Below are 16,814 nucleotides of genomic sequence, written 5' to 3'. Positions count from 1 at the left end.
TAAAAGACAGGCTACAATACATCATATAAGGTCAAATAATGGAAAATTTTAAATATATATAAATATGGCAACATCATTGTATCTGTCGGTTGGCCTGTCTACTGGTCTCTGATAATGATAAGAACCTCTCAGTCCCTCTGAACCAAACAGACCTAAAACCTGGTCATTAACAGCTGAGTTGAACATCAGGTGTGTTTGAGCAGGAACAGCACAAACTTGTGCAGAAATCTGGCTTTCCAGGAATGAAATTGCCCACCCCTGATATACAACTCGGCCGACATGCACATTTGGGGCTCACATGGGTTGAAAGTGGGCTAGGTTTGGGTGTGAGTGAATTTGTATATACTTTGTTATTGGAACCCAGTTGGCTTTCTCAAATGGCCCCCATCTAGGCCCCATGTGCAGTGTACAACCCAGATGGGGCCCACAACTTTCTGGTCTCTAGCTCAACTACCCATAAGAGCCCAACATGGACATGTTAGCTGGGAGTGTACAGCACATGATGTTCTGCACGGCTTGGTTACTGGACTTTTAATGGTTTTAGCATTCAAGACGCTATTTTATGTTACATGGCAGTTGTACTGGATCATATTTCGACATATTATTTAATTACTGTGCTTCTTACCTTGCTCACAGAGAGCCCCAGTGTAGCTTGGTAGGCACACACAGCTAAACGAGTTCAGCCCATCCACGCAGGTACCTCCATTGCGACATGGGTTTTCATGGCATTCGTCAATGTCTAAAATAGGATGAGATTAAAATGAGCATTGATACACACACAGAAACTATGTAATCAAAATACTAAGCAAATAAAATAATAGGCAGAATGCCTACCTATTTCACACTGCTCCCCAGTGAATCCAGGTGAACAGCTGCAGGTGTGGGTATTACCCATTGTTACACATGAGCCACCATTCATGCATGAATTGTTAGAGCATGAATGAACACCTACAGATAAAAAAAGCAGAAGACATGTTAGCAATAAAAAGTACAGAGAATAATTACTGAAAAATACCAAATATTCATAATGTATTGATCAACTTAAGTTTTACGTATTATACCTTCAATTTCAAATGTCTCCCCAATCACTGTGTATCCAAGATCGGTGTGCACTTTAGGTGTGGGTGTTGCACTCTGCACATCTGAATTAGGGGGTAGGCCCTCAACCAACGTTGGGTCAAGTACATCTTCAACCGAAGCAGCAGCATCGGTGTGTTTCTGAGCTCCAGAGGGTGATGATGTGTAATCCATAGTCTCCTCAATAGGCATCTTAGTGACTGGAAATATGGCTTCCTCAATACGGCCAACTACCTGTAGGTTCTCTGACGCAGTTTCCCCACCAACAGACCCAGTTTCTGAGGCATGATGCTGCAACAGTGGGGCTGAGGTACCTGAGGATAAAATGACTGGCTGAACCTCTTCGGATGATGGGACAATGGAAGTTCCCACTTCTTTGCTGTCTTCTAAAATACTAGATATCGTGGAGCCCTCATTTTCAGACAGTGTGGTTCCTTCTAGGACATTGTCATATGGTGTGGAGTGTTGTCTGTCTGAGATGTTTGAGCTCTCAGCGCTTGTACTGTAGGGAGTAATGACTGAGCTTGATTCTGAGGTTTCGCTCTCAGGTAGTGTGGTGCTCTCAAAGTCTGTCATGCTCTCAAGTTGTGAGGTGCTTGTAGTATTGCTGAAATCGGGTCTGGACTCTACTATATGTGATTCAGATGTGCCATCAACGTCTTCAACCGTGGATCCAAAAGTTGATGTGTCTGTCTGCTCTGTTGTAGGTGCACTTGATGCCAAGGTATCCTCAGAATTTAAAGAAACTCCTTTTGCTGTTGGGATGGCTTCTGTAGATGGGAGCGTTTCTGCTGCAGTGCCAATAGGTTGATTAGACTTCTCACTGTCTGATGTGGACACAGGTACCATGGAAATTGTTGTTGTTTGGAAATCTTGTTCTGTCTGGGTATCTGTGGAAGGCTGGGTTGGAACTGTTGCTTTAGACAGAACAGATGCTGTGATTATTGCTGATGCTGAGGGAACTGTGGCCATTTTGCTTCCAGTTTCAGTAGTCTGATCCCCTGAGCTTCCTTCTAAGGATGATAATGATGGGCTTGATGTCTTCCATGTTGTTGTACCAAACGATTCGGTCTCTGCTGTTACCTCATCAGTGGCAGTTTCACTCTCACGCTCAGTGGTGGCCACAGCAGCCTGCACAGCTGTTGTAGACTCTGCAAAGCTGTTAGTTGTGCCATTAAGACCCAACACTCCGTTGGTGATTGTCTCGGGCGACATCGTTTCAACTTCACTGTCAGTAGAGCTCTGCACAACAGAAATACTACTTGTTTCTGAACCATCATCATACTTGACTGTTGTTGCTTCACTTGTTGCTACTCCTTCAGACTTTCCAGTAGCGGTGGTCTCACGATACTCTTTGATGGTGCCGGTTTCAGTAGTCTCTATAGACACTGAAGTTGGTGATGCTGTGTAATAAGCCATGGTCTCCTGAATAGGTATCTCTGTTCTAGGATTTACAGCTTCCTCAATTTGGCCAACAACCTGTTGCTTCTCAATCACATCTTCCTCACTACCAGATCCATTGTCCTGTAACAGTGGTGATGTGGATTCAATTACTGTATGAATCGTATCAGATGATGAAAAGGCAGTAGTCAGCTCTTTGTTGCCTTCTAAACTGCTAGATAGTGTGGAGCTCAGTATGGCTCTATCATATGGTGTGGACTGACTTGTGGATGGATCTGTCTGGTCATCAGTGTTGCCAAACTGTTCTCCGCTTCCTTCTGGGAAATCTGAGCCCAGAGACAGTATACTGGAATGCTGTGTAGGTGACAAACTAGACATCTCTGAAGGCACTGTCTCCGAAATGCTTGGCCTCTGAGAGATTGTGCTGCTGGGAGTAATGGCTGAGCTTGATTCTGGGGCTTCACTCTCAAAGGCAAGCTTACTCTCAACCTGTGTGGTGGTCTCAGTTCCAGTAAACACTGGTTTGGACTCTACTACAAAAAGTTCAGGTGTGCCATCAAAGGTTGTATCAGTGTCTGACTCTGTTGACACACCTATGGTTGTTTCAGAGAAAGCCAGGAACGATGTTTGATCTTCAACTATGGGACTAAAAGTGGATGCGTCTATGAGTTCTGGTCTATGTGTAATTGGAGACAGCTTATCTTCTGAACCATCTGAAAAATTTAAAGAAACTCCTTCTGCTGTTGGGATGTCTTCTGTAGATGGGAGCGTTTCTGCTGCAGTGCCAATAGGTTGATTAGACTTCTCACTGTCTGATGTGGACACGGGTACCATGGAAATTGTTGTTGTTTGGAAATCTTGTTCTGTCTGGGTATCTGTGGAAGGCTGAGATGTAACTGTTGCTTTAGACAGAACAGATGCTGTGATTATTGCTGATGCTGAGGGAACTGTGGCCGTTTTGCTTCCAGATACAGTAGTCTGATCCCCTGAGCTTCCTTCTAAGGATGATAATGATGGGCTTGATGTCTTCCATGTTGTTGTACCAAACGATTTGGTCTCTGCTGTTACCTCATCAGTGCCAGTTTCACTCTCAGGTTCAGATTGTGTGGTGGTCTCTATATCAGTCTGGCTCTCACGCTCAGTGGTGGCCACAGCAGCCTGCACAGCTGTTGTAGACTCTGCAAAGCTGTTAGTTGTGCCATTAAAACCCCACACTTCTATGGTGATTGTCTTGGGCGACATTGTTTCAACTTCACTGTCAGTAGAGCTCTGCACAACAGAAATACTACTTGTTTCTGAACCATCATCATACTTGACTGTTGTTGCTTCACTTGTTGCTACTCCTTCAGACTTTCCAGTAGCGGTGGTCTCACGATACTCTTTGATGGTGCCGGATTCAGTAGTCTCTATAGACACTGAAGTTGGTGATGCTGTGTAATAAGCTATGGTCTCCTGAATAGGTATCTCTGTTCTAGGAGTTACAGCTTCCTCAATTTGGCCAACTACCTGTTGCTTCTCAATCACATCTTCCTCACTACCAGATCCATTGTCCTGTAACAGTGGTGATGTGGATTCAATTACTGTATGAATCGTATCAGATGATGAAAAGGCAGTAGTCAGCTCTTTGTTGCCTTCTAAACTGCTAGATAGTGTGGAGCTCAGTATGGCTCTATCATATGGTGTGGACTGACTTGTGGATGGATCTGTCTGGTCATCAGTGTTGCCAAACTGTTCTCCGCTTCCTTCTGGGAAATCTGAGCCCAGAGACAGTATACTGGAATGCTGTGTAGGTGACAAACTAGACATCTCTGAAGGCACTGTCTCCGAAATGCTTGGCCTCTGAGAGATTGTGCTGCTGGGAGTAATGGATGAGCTTGATTCTGGGGCTTCACTCTCAAAGGCAAGCTTACTCCCAACCTGTGTGGTGGTCTCAGTTCCAGTAAACACTGGTTTGGACTCTACAACAAAAAGTTCAGGTGTGCCATCAAAGGTTGCATCCGTGTCTGACTCTGTTGACACACCTGTGGTTGTTTCAGAGAAAGATGTTTGATCTTCAACTATGGGACTAAAAGTAGATGTGTCTATGAGTTCTGGTCTATGTGTAATTGGAGACAGCTTATCTTCTGAACCATCTGAAAAGTCTGGTCCGTTTGGCACATCTGGAGTAGACTGCACATTTTCCTGTGTGGTTCCATCAGTTACTTTAGATGGTGACACTAATATATCTGAATCAGCGGTGGACAAATATTTGTGGGCTGTGGTCACTTTGGGAGGAACTGCTGTTGACTCTTGGCCTAAAAATGTAATAGGCCCATCACCCGAAGATTTCTCTACTGATGATAATAATGGGCTTGCTGTCTTCCATGTGGTTGAATCAAGCAAAGGTCTTGCTGAGCTTCTTGGTTCCGACTCTGCTGTTACCTCATCTGTCACCTGATCAGATGAGACAGATGGAGAGTCACTAGTCTGTATTTCAGGCTGCATGGTGGTAGCGAAAGATGTAGCTGTGCCATTATCGTCCAATATCTCACTGGTTTCTGACTCAGGAGACACTGTAGTAAATGTACCGGTAGAAGGACCCTCTGTATCAGAAGTACTGCCCGTTTCTGAGTCAGTAACTAAAGTGTCCACTGTTGGTTTCTCTGTGTCCTTGATCAAAGATGCAGTGCTCATGAGATAGGAGACTGAAGAAACGGCTTTCTGTCCAGAGCTAGTGCTCTCACCTGGCTGAACAGTTCCATATTCTGGTGCTGCAGATGAAGCATCTTCTACAGTAGAGTCTTCCTTGGATGGAGTTAAATCAACAAATGGCGAAACACTTGTGGAAGCAAATAACAATGAAACTTGATGGGGTGGGTGTGTAGATGTGGACATTTGCACTCCTAGGTCAGAACCTTCACTAGAACCTTCCTCTTCTAAGGATGTAATGAATGAAGCTGACAGCATTGTTGACTTAGAAACAGTTCCCTCCAAGGTTGTTGATGGTCCCATATCCTTTGTGGTTACAACAGCTTGAGTAGATTCTGCTGTAAATGTTTCATCAGTCTTGAATGTGGCCTGTGTGGTACTAAATCCAGCATTAGCCATGGTAGAAACTGAATGTGAGGTAGTTTTAGGATGCTCTGTGGTCGTATGACTAGGTTTGGTAATGGCCTCGCTGTGGTGAGTGGTAGTGGAGATTGGATGAGTGGTGGTAAATGTGGGTTGATGTGTGCTGTGAGTACGATATGAGGTGGTGTGACTAGGAAAGTATGTGCTGGTGCTGGAATGGGGGGTGACATCAGTGTGATGTAATGTGCTGAACCTTGTGTTTCGGGTACTCGGAGTGGAATACTGGATGGTTTGACCAGAATATGAAGAAGTGAATACCCCTGAAGTCATGACCTTTGAAGGAGCAACATATAAAGGACTGTCCATCCCAGATCCTTCTGGTTCCTCTGTCATTATGCTGGAGGATTGTAGTGTCATGGTGACTGCTGGTACACCTGCAGCTTGCTCTGTGATGATTGTAGGGGCAAAAAGTGATGAGAGCTCTGACACTGAAACGGTGTCTGCATCAATGATCACATCATCCTTGGTAATATGCTCTGCTTTAGTGCTATGGTCTCTCATACTATCTGTAAATGGTGAAAAGAGTTCATCCTCATTTTCTGTGAAAAAGATTACAGTGCTGGTGGACTGTTTTGTTTCTTGGGGCTTCATGCTAGGCCTGCTAGATTCGATTTCACTAACAGATGGGATAGCAGTGGTACTTTGATGATCTGTAATATGTTGGTAGAGTTGGGGAGTTGGAGAACTCACTGACTGTGTGGATGTGTGGATGTTGACTCCATCCAGAGTGGTGAAGGTACTAGCTGTAGGCAAAGTGGTGGTCAAAGAATCCTGCTTAGAAACAGACATCTCTAAATTGTCTGATGTGCCCTCAACTGTAAACTGTGTAGCACTGGAGACCACTTCAGTTTGTGATGCATCTTCACTGGATGTTGTTTCAACAGTGGAACTTCTAGAGCCAGCAGTGGCAATGCTAACTCCATCCTCTGTAAAATGTGTGGTAAGTTCCTCTTCCTTTGTGGAGGCAACTACCGGCCCAGTCAAAGTTGAGGTGGGAAGCACAGATGTTGCCTCTTTGGCAGCTTTTGTTGATGGCACCTGTGAGGGAGCACCTGACTCTAGAAAACCCCCCGAACCTTCATCTCCAGTCTCTTCATTTTCCTCTGCGTCGCCACTTCCAGCCTCTGTAGTCGAAGTCATATAATGCCCCTGAAGTGGACTAGAAGACACTGTTGAAGTATAGTCAGACTTGAACAAAGTAGAAAGGGTAGAACTTTCCATTCCTAGATGATCAGTCGTGCTCCTTTCGTCACTGGTTTCTGCCTCGTCCGTTCTCACAGAAAATTCCATAGTTGCTTTAGTTGTTGGTGTTTCCGACATCTCTTCAGCGGATTCTTCTGTGTCTGAGGCCCCGGACACTTCGATACCAGTGTGTGATGTTGAATGCATGGTAGTGCTATAGTAAGATTCAGAAGTTTGATCTGTTCTTGATGGAGAAGGAGAAGCAACTGAAGTTGATTGTAGGATTCCTTTCACGGAGAGTTCATCACCTGTTATAGCTGGGCTGGTGACACTTGATACTTCACTGTGACCAGCTTCTGAATCAGTTGACGGTGAAAGTGAACTGCTGATAGTGGTTTCTTCCACTCTGACATCTGATATGGTGACACCACTGACAAAAGTTGGTGATGCAGTTGAATACATGTAATCGCTGTGATCCGCTGATCTAGTGGTGAAGGCAATTGTCGAAGCGCTCAAAGCTGAGGTGGAAAAAACTGATGATGACTCTGTTCCCTCAGTGTCCATGACTAGCACTATTTGTGATGCTGTCACATCTACTGTTGGTGGACTTAGAGAAGGAGGATTTGATTCAAGTACATTACTGGATACTGCATCACCAGACCCATCATCTTCAGTCTCTCCCCTTTCAACTGTAGTGTCCTCAGTGTCACAACTACCAAGCTCCACAAATGAAGCTGCAATTTCTGAAGTTGAAGGCTGAGTGGAATGCTGTGTGGAAACTGTAGCTGTTTCTACACTTGAGTACTCGAATGGGCTCTTTGTGTAACTGATTTCTGCTTCATCGGTTCTCACAGAAAATTCTTCATTGGCTTCAGTTGTTGGTAATTCTAATACCTTCTCAGAAGATCCTTCAGGTAGGGGAGAGAACTGATCCTCCTCTGTGTCAGAGTCTCCAGATGTTTCTACATCAGTGCTAACTGATGTTGAATGCATGGCCACTGATGTTTTAGCTGTGGTTGATGGAAAAAGAACAGTAGTTGCAGTTGACGCAAGGGTTTGCTTTTTGGAGACTTCATCACTTTTTAGCGGTGCAGTTGTAAAGAAACCTGTTATCAAACGTAAACTGCTGCTGGTGGTGTCTTTCTGTCCATCATCTGATGTTGTATCGCCTTTGACAGACATTGGTGATGTAACAGTCTTAGGCATGTCAGCACCCTGGTCCTTTAATCCATCCTTATCATCTGTGAAAGCTGTTGCTGTACCTGTTAAAGCAGAGGTGGGAAAAACTGATGATGTCTCATTAGAAGATGTGTGGATTGTGCCCTCAGTCTGATTAACTGCCTCTGACTTTGAGAGAGGCTCATCTTCTGTTGATGGAGTTTGTGAAGGTGAATGTGACTCAAGACCAACTGTACTAGACACATCTCCAGAACCATCTGCACTTTCTTCATCAGAACTGTCTGACTCTTCAGGGGCTTGACTAGTGAATGACTGAGGGGTAGTATGGCTAACAACTGAGCTTGAAAACAAAGTAGAAGTAGTTCCTTCAAATACTTTAGAAACTGTTTCATCAACTCTGTGAGAAACCGTCTGGAATGGGATGACCGATTGTGTCAAATGAACAACAGGCAACTCAGTGATGTTATCTCCTGAGCCTTCCTCAGGCGGTAAAAAAGTGGAACTAATAAGTAACTGTTCTGGTGATGCTGGTGATTTGTGGCTGGATTCTGTTGTAGTGTGACCAGGTCTAGTTTTCTCTGGTGTAGAGTGCGTAGTACTAGAGCTTTCCATTGTACTGAAGATGGGTCTCACTGAAACTGTTGAAGTATGGCTGACATGGTCTTCTGACTCACTGATTGATGCAACTGTAGTGTGAACTGCTTGGGCCGATATTGTTGAAGCATGGCTGAAGTCAGTTATCTTTTCTGTCGAATAGCTCAGGCTGTGTGACTCAGTTGTAGTTTGAATGGTTTCCACTGCCTCCGTTACAGATGTGCTAGACCGGTTAGACTCCATTGATGAAGCTTGTGAAGGAGGACCTGACTCAAGACCAATTGCACTAGATACATCTCCAGAACCATCTGCACTGTCTTCATCTGACTCTTCTGACTCTTCAGGGGCTTGACTAGTAACACCTGAGCTTGAAAACAAAGTAGAAGTAGTTCCTTCAGATTCTTTAGAAACTGTTTCATCAACTCTGTGAGAAACCGTCTGGAATGGGATGACCGATGGTGTCAGATGAACAACAACAGGCAACTCAGTGATGTTATCTCCTGAGCCTTCCTCAGGCGGTAAAAAAGTAGAACTAATAAGTAACTGTTCTGGTGATGCTGGTGATTTGTGGCTGGATTCTGTTGTTGTGTGGCCAGGTCTAGTTTTCTCTGGTGTAGAGTGCGTAGTACTAGAGCTTTCCACTGTACTGAAGATGGGTCTCACTGAAACTGTTGAAGTATGGCTGACATGGTCTTCTGACTCACTGATTGATGCAACTGTAGTGTGAACTGCTTGGGCCGATACATTTGAAGGATGGCTGAAGTCAGTTGTCTTTTCTGTCGAATAGCTCAGACTGTGTGACTCAGTTGTAGTATGAACGGTTTCCACTGCCTCCGTTACAGATGTGCTAGACCGGTTAGACTCCATTGATGAAGCTTGTGAAGGAGGACCTGACTCAAGACCAATTGCACTAGATACATCTCCAGAACCATCTGCACTGTCTTCATCTGACTCTTCTGACTCTTCAGGGGCTTGACTAGTAACACCTGAGCTTGAAAACAAAGTAGAAGTAGTTCCTTCAGATTCTTTAGAAACTGTTTCATCAACTCTGTGAGAAACCGTCTGGAATGGGATGACCGATGATGTCAGATGAACAACAACAGGCAACTCAGTGATGTTATTTCCTGAGCCTTCCTCAGGCGGTAAAAAAGTGGAACTAATAAGTAACTGTTCTGGTGATGCTGGTGATTTGTGGCTGGATTCTGTTGTAGTGTGACCAGGTCTAGTTGTCTCTGGTGTAGAGTGCATAGTACTAGAGCTTTCCACTGTACTGAAGATGGGTCTCACTGATACTGTTGAAGTATGGCTGACATGGTCTTCTGACTCACTGATTGATGCAACTGTAGTGTGAACTGCTTGGGCCGATATTGTTGAAGGATGGCTGAAGTCAGTTGTCTTTTCTGTCGAATAGCTCAGGCTGTGCGACTCAGTTGTAGTATGAACGGTTTCCACTGCCTCCGTTACAGATGTGCTAGACCGGTTAGACTCCATTGATGAAGCTTGTGAAGGAGGACCTGATTCAAGACCAATTGCACTAGATACATCTCCAGAACCATCTGCACTGTCTTCATCTGACTCTTCTGACTCTTCAGGGGCTTGACTAGTAACACCTGAGCTTGAAAACAAAGTAGAAGTAGTTCCTTCAGATTCTTTAGAAACTGTTTCATCAACTCTGTGAGAAACCGTCTGGAATGGGATGACCGATTGTGTCAGATGAACAACAACAGGCAACTCAGTGATGTTATCTCCTGAGCCTTCCTCAGACGGTAAAAAAGTGGAACTAATAAGTAACTGTTCTGGTGATGCTGGTGATTTGTGGCTGGATTCTGTTGTAGTGTGGCCAGGTCTAGTTGTCTCTGGTGTAGAGTGCATAGTACTAGAGCTTTCCACTGTACTGAAGATGGGTCTCACTGATACTGTTGAAGTATGGCTGACATGGTCTTCTGACTCACTGATTGATGCAACTGTAGTGTGAACTGCTTGGGCCGATACATTTGAAGGATGGCTGAAGTCAGTTGTCTTTTCTGTCGAATAGCTCAGGCTGTGTGACTCAGTTGTAGTATGAATGGTTTCCACTGCCTCCGTTACAGATGTGCTAGACCGGTTAGACTCCATTGATGAAGCTTGTGAAGGAGGACCTGATTCAAGACCAGTTGCACTAGATACATCTCCAGAACCATCTGCACTGTCTTCATCTGACTCTTCTGACTCTTCAGGGGCTTGACTAGTAACACCTGAGCTTGAAAACAAAGTAGAAGTAGTTCCTTCAGATTCTTTAGAAACTGTTTCATCAACTCTGTGAGAAACCGTCTGGAATGGGGTGACCGATTGTGTCAGATGAACAACAACAGGCAACTCAGTGATGTTATCTCCTGAGCCTTCCTCAGGCGGTAAAAAAGTAGAACTAATAAGTAACTGTTCTGGTGATGCTGGTGATTTGTGGCTGGATTCTGTTGTTGTGTGGCCAGGTCTAGTTTTCTCTGGTGTAGAGTGCGTAGTACTAGAGCTTTCCACTGTACTGAAGATGGGTCTCACTGAAACTGTTGAAGTATGGCTGACATGGTCTTCTGACTCACTGATTGATGCAACTGTAGTGTGAACTGCTTGGGCCGATACATTTGAAGGATGGCTGAAGTCAGTTGTCTTTTCTGTCGAATAGCTCAGGCTGTGTGACTCAGTTGTAGTATGAATGGTTTCCACTGCCTCCATTACAGATGTGCTAGACCGGTCAAACTCTGTTGTTGTATGGCTTGATCTTGTTATTGGGATTACTGTAGTATGGCCAGATGTGACTGATTGTGGAGTAGCAGTAGAACGACTCCCTAAAGTTGTTTCTGTGCCCTGTGGGGTTTTTATATCCTGTTCAATTGTAAATGTACTGTGCACTGTGGCAAAGGGGGTTGTGCTGGACAAATTGAAGTCCTTGTCACCAGAAAACTGTGAATCCCCTGTTGCAGGAAGCAAGCTTGAAGTGACATCAGTACTTGTTATAGTTGAATATGGCTTTCCACTCTCTGTTCCTTTTGTGTAATCTGTTGTTGATAAGACTGTTGTTCTGTCTGTCAAAGATTTGGTGATGGGACTCAGTGTTGTGGTAGTTTCCTGGTGTTTGGCTGATGTGACATTCAATACTGTGCCCTCAGCCTGGGGTAACACTGTGGCATCTAGATTTACAGCTGTGGAAGTGGAATGAGCCAGTGATGCTCTGGATGTGGTAGATGTACCAAATATCTGATCACTTGACCATTCTGACTCAGGAAGGGGGAAAGCTGACTCTGAACTTGATGGTGTAGCTTGGCTTATTGTTTCTCCTGTACTAAACATCATAGAGACTGTTCCTATGGATTCCACAGTAAATTTATCAGTTATCTCTTGTGTGCTTTCTTTTGAGGTGAAGATTATTTCAGAGGCATCAATAATAGGCACTTCTGATGCCCTTGCCGGCCCTGATGTTGCTTCTGTTTGGATGGTCGCAGTCTCTGTGACTTTGGGTCTCAGTGATGTCACAGTTTGTTCACCCGCTACTGTGGTGTAAACCACTGTAGGTGATACTGTTGTAGAAATCTGCTCAGAAACCTGATCACCTGAGGTATCTTCTGACGTTGCAAGAGCTGGTGGAAAAGTAGCCTCTTTTACAGCAGAGGTATTATTTATGTGCACCAATTGCTCAGTTGTGTGTGGAGTAATCACTTTACTAAATGTCTGGGGTACACTGGAAGCAGTTATTTCAAGAGGCCCTTTGCTATGTGTCTCAATAGTCTCCTCTTTAGATATGACACCATGTGTTAAGGGCAGCGCTGAACTTGCTTCCACTTTCTCTGAAGCAGATGCCATTAATGTACCCCAAGAAGACTCAGTATGCTCAATCTGGACTGATGTGCCATCAACCGTTGGAGCTGTTTTAGTGATGTACTGATCTGCTGCAGTTGGAATAGTAGTAGTAGTAGTGTGCAGTGGAGAAACTGTTATGGATTCTGTGACTGGCATCTCTTGGGTCTGGTCTCCTGAACCACCAAAGTCAGAAAATGGAAAGTCTGGGGCTGTCTGAACTTTTGGACTTGTAACTAGCAGCCCATCATTCATTTTTTCTTCTGTAGATAATGTAACTGTCACTGGATTTAGTATCACAGTCGATTTGTTATATATACTTGATGTTTCTCCTGAAAAACCACTAACAGAAACCTGCAATGGTTCTGTAGATAGTATGGTTGCTTCTGTTTGGGACTTCACAGTTTCTGTCATTGTACCATACAGTGAAGCAGGCTTTGTAGAAATGAAATCAAGTGTTTGGCCACCCGAATCAGTTGTGCCACTACTCTCTGAGCTGGTAGTCTGATGCCTTGAGATGCTAACTGTGACTACCTCTGCTGTACTGGTGAAGGAAGCAACTGATGACCTTTCTGTGCTTGTTGTCAACTCTGTATGATCAGTCAATTTTTCATTATCTACAGTTTCAATGGTTGAGGAACTGCCAGACAATTTTGTTCCATTCTCCCCATGTGTCTCCACCGTTTCAACCTGAGGAACTTGTGTAGAATTCGAGTCATCTGCAGATCCTTGCTCGACAGGAACAGATGACTCTGTCCCGTCTACTGACTTTGAAGTTACAGTTTCTGAGCCAAGTGGTGGGGTCTCGGACGAACCCTTCACACTTGTGTCCACCTGGTTAGGATCTGTAGTGACTACTCTAGTGGCAGGGTCTGCTGTAGATGACAGCACTGTTGCATTCTGCTCCACAGAAGTGTCTGAGGAAGGTTCTAATCCCTTCAGCGGCTGGTGTGGTTTTAGTGAGGAGCTTCTTATAGTTGTAGCCTCAAATGGCATACTTGGTACAATGGTTCCCTCATGAATGAGTGTCTTGTCCTCAGGATCTGACACAAGATGTGAGAGAGGGGTGGCTTCTACAAAAGTTTGTTCTTGGCCATAATTGAGTGTTGGCTCCAATGTGCTGAAGAGAACATTCGAGGTTACACCTTGGCTTGACGCAAGTGACTCATCCTGTGTTGTGTCAACCTCTATCTGTGAGTAATCAAACTGAGATGTTGTCTCTCTTTCGGTTTCTTCTAGTTGTGTGAGGTTGTGGACTATGGGTGACACCCTCTCGAACACATCTCCTCTTGGCTCCTTCTTAACATCCAACAAGGGCTCTAAGCTCACCTCAGTCATGCCATTTATAAAACTGAGTGCCGGTGTAGTGGTGACATCAGGAGAAGCGAGGTCATCAGTAAAATATGTATGGCCCAATATAGGCTCACCATTCACAGGGGAGGGAATGGGCTCATCAGGTACCTCTGGAATAACAGGGATCTGGCCCACATGAAGCAGGGAGTCCAAGTCAGCTGTGCAACATAGGAAAGTAGAAGAAGTCAGATTAACTGGAAGCATGCTTTGGTCTTCCTTTTTCTTTTCTACACTTTCACAAATAAATGTGCTATGCAGGGTTCTTTGAGCAATGCCACAGAAGAACCACTTTCGGTTCCATAAAGATGTGCGGGTGTAAAGTACCTTTAAAACACCCAGGAAGTTTTCTTTCGAATGAAGTTAGGTCCCCATTGTAAACGTATTAGTCTTAGTATGTCTTAGAAATATCTCCTCAAAGTCTAATAAATCTGTTTGTGTCAGCATAACTGACCAATCACAAAGCTAACATGGCTCCACCTTCTTTTTGAGTCTGAGCAACCTGGCAAGCTAAACCTAAAGCTAAACATGGCTAGCTAAAGCTTGATCCACAACTGGGGGAGAGGTTGCCCAGTGTGTCCCGTCATCTCTTACATCTGGCGGCCATCACCTCTAAACTAAAAAAATTCAATTTATCAAAATGTGTTCCCAGGGGCTTTCAAATTAGTTAAGGACCTTTAGGTCAAGTGAAGCTTCTCAGAACCTTTCTAATGTTCTTCACACTCACAGATCTGATACTGTGCCCTCAGACTGGAGTAACACTGTGACCTCCAGTTTTATTGCTGTAGAATGAGTGGAAGGAGCCAGTTATGCTGTGGATGTGGTAAATGTTCCCAATATCTGATCACCTGACCATTTTTGACTTAGCAAGGAGGAAAGTTGACTTTATGGAACCAAAAATGGAAGCCTGTGTAGCACCTTCATTTTTAAGAGTGTATATAAACTTAACCTAGGACCACATAGACAAATACTGAAAGCAGGAGCAAGCAGACAGAGTGAGCACAATGGCAGGATTAAGAGTTCGTCCCCAGGGGTCAGTTGCTTAGGATGAATGCTGCCTTCATTCTTGCTTGCTCATCTTTATCAGCTGTACAGGAAACACATCTGATGCTGAATCACGCCACTAAGGCTGAGCTTGAGAGAACCTTTGGGATTCGGCTTTTGTACCCAATGTTTGTGACAGTATTGAGACCCTATGTGACAGTATTGAGAAAAAAGATGTAAGCTACTGGCAGGAACATTTTTCTGCATCCCTTGAGACACTTCTCTGGGAATAAACACCCAAGACTATTAACAAGTGCCTCTATGACATGTCAAGTGATCTGATCTATCCTTTAAAAACCAAACTGATGTCAGTAGATCATTCAGAAGTGGAAGAAGCCTCAAAAAAGTCCTCAACAGTCATGCACAATCTTTCTCCAACAAAACAGCAAGCTCATATTTATCTTCTTTATATAATCATCTATTAGTGATTTCCCTTACCCTAATAACATCTAATAACATACATATTCCACTAGTCATTCACCAAACATTAAGCACATTTCCACCACATACTGTTTCAAAGCTCGCAGTTACCAGCATTTCCCACAAGCTTTAGCTTTGGCCAGATTAGTGGTTGAGTGCTGCAACACCTGCAGGGCCAGAGGTTACAGATGAAGACACCTGTTTCGAGCTACAGAGTCTGGGAAGGCAGATTTACGGACCTCCTCCCCTCTGTCTCCTTTGCTTTTCCCCACATTGCTCAATCTCCAGGCACTGAACACTGACCAAAGCCCTGTTGCCAAATTATTCATCTGTTAAAGCAGGCGTCACATAAAACGACTTGCAGTGTAGTCATAAGGGCGAGTATTGCAGGCAGCTGAAAGCAGACATAAATGCACTCTTGTGTTCAAATCATTGCCTCACAGGACAAGTTCTCTAAGGGCAAGAGTCCAGTCACCACATAACTTAAGTAGTTTGGTGGTACAGGTTAAGGAATATCTGCCTTCTCCGGTTCTAAGAAATGTCATGAATATTGTGGTGCTACATTAGCAGTAAAACTTAACTATACTATTGATTAACATATGATTTGACATTTGACATATATGTATATGTATATATACATATATATATTTTCAGTGTAAAAAACTTTAAAATCTTCACCTCCGCGTCTATTAAAATGATGCCACACAAGATGGAACAAATTTTTCCACTGGTTTATATCACACAAGCGTAGACCTGGCTAAGTGACCATCATGCCAGCAGCGCTCCCAAACATATTCCAGCAAGAGTGGCCCATAATCAACCTTTGTCACAAAGCCAGGCAATGGCTGCTCAGCTGTCTTTACAGAGAGAGACTTTGCTCTGGAGGTGACATCAGCCTGGTTGTGGTGCCCAGTCTTCACGGTGCTAATAGGCATCTGTGTTTATTCAGGTATTGGGCCAAGATGCTTGCCTGCCAAACCTCCAGAAAGTGGGACAGAAAGTGGAGAGGGCCTACGGTAATCAACAGGCCAGCTAAAGCAGACTACATTGATCTCCTAGCGAAAACAAATGATTCCACATCACCTGTGCAAAAAAAAAAAAAAAAAAAAGCAGAAAAAAAGCTAATAATTAGCAACCACCAGGCTGGAGGTGTCAAGAATGACTAAAAACACAAGTTTTATTATATACAGAGAAACCTGTCCAAATGTCTGTAAGTCTAAGAGCCGAATACACATATTCATCCTCACATTTCAAGCCTCTTTACTGATGTCATAACATTCAGTTGTTGTTGGCTGATGACAATGAGTGGTCACCGCTGTAATATATCTTCTTGTTTAATGGTAGTAAACAACTTTGCCTTGGTTTGTCCACAAAGCTCCTCTCCAGAGTGTTCTTGTAAACCGCAGTGACAGTCAGTTTGGTTCTTTGCATTGTGGCTTGCGTTTGACACAAAATACAATACATAAAGAAACCAGCCAGAACACGGCATGCTGGACAGTGAAGGTTCTACAACCAGGACACTGTCACTATGGTGCTTCAACGAATAAAGCCAGTGTTTCATATGGCAAGCCTTTCTAGATCTTGATATACGATGCGTTAAAATATCTTGATCATCAAAAACAATCACT

At 44.0% G+C, this 16,814-nt stretch overlaps 1 protein-coding gene across 1 annotated transcript in view; it reads right to left on the bottom strand.

Annotated features, from left to right (window-relative positions):
- vcana (versican a) overlaps window positions 1-16,814 on the bottom strand; it is a 42,370-nt gene that overhangs the window by 11,817 nt on the left and 13,739 nt on the right. Inside the window, exons 8-10 of the mRNA XM_072664495.1 lie at window positions 1,062-13,883; window positions 835-948; window positions 626-739 (exon numbers count right to left, since the gene is read on the bottom strand). Coding sequence (XP_072520596.1) covers window positions 626-739; window positions 835-948; window positions 1,062-13,883 — 13,050 coding nt within the window. The remainder of the gene's footprint in view (window positions 1-625; window positions 740-834; window positions 949-1,061; window positions 13,884-16,814) is intronic.

Source organism: Salminus brasiliensis, chromosome 20 (assembly GCF_030463535.1).
Source record: "Salminus brasiliensis chromosome 20, fSalBra1.hap2, whole genome shotgun sequence".
In the NCBI taxonomy this organism is placed as follows: domain Eukaryota; kingdom Metazoa; phylum Chordata; class Actinopteri; order Characiformes; family Bryconidae; genus Salminus; species Salminus brasiliensis.
Note: the sequence above shows the minus strand (reverse complement) of the source record. Positions and strands in the feature narration are given on the sequence as shown.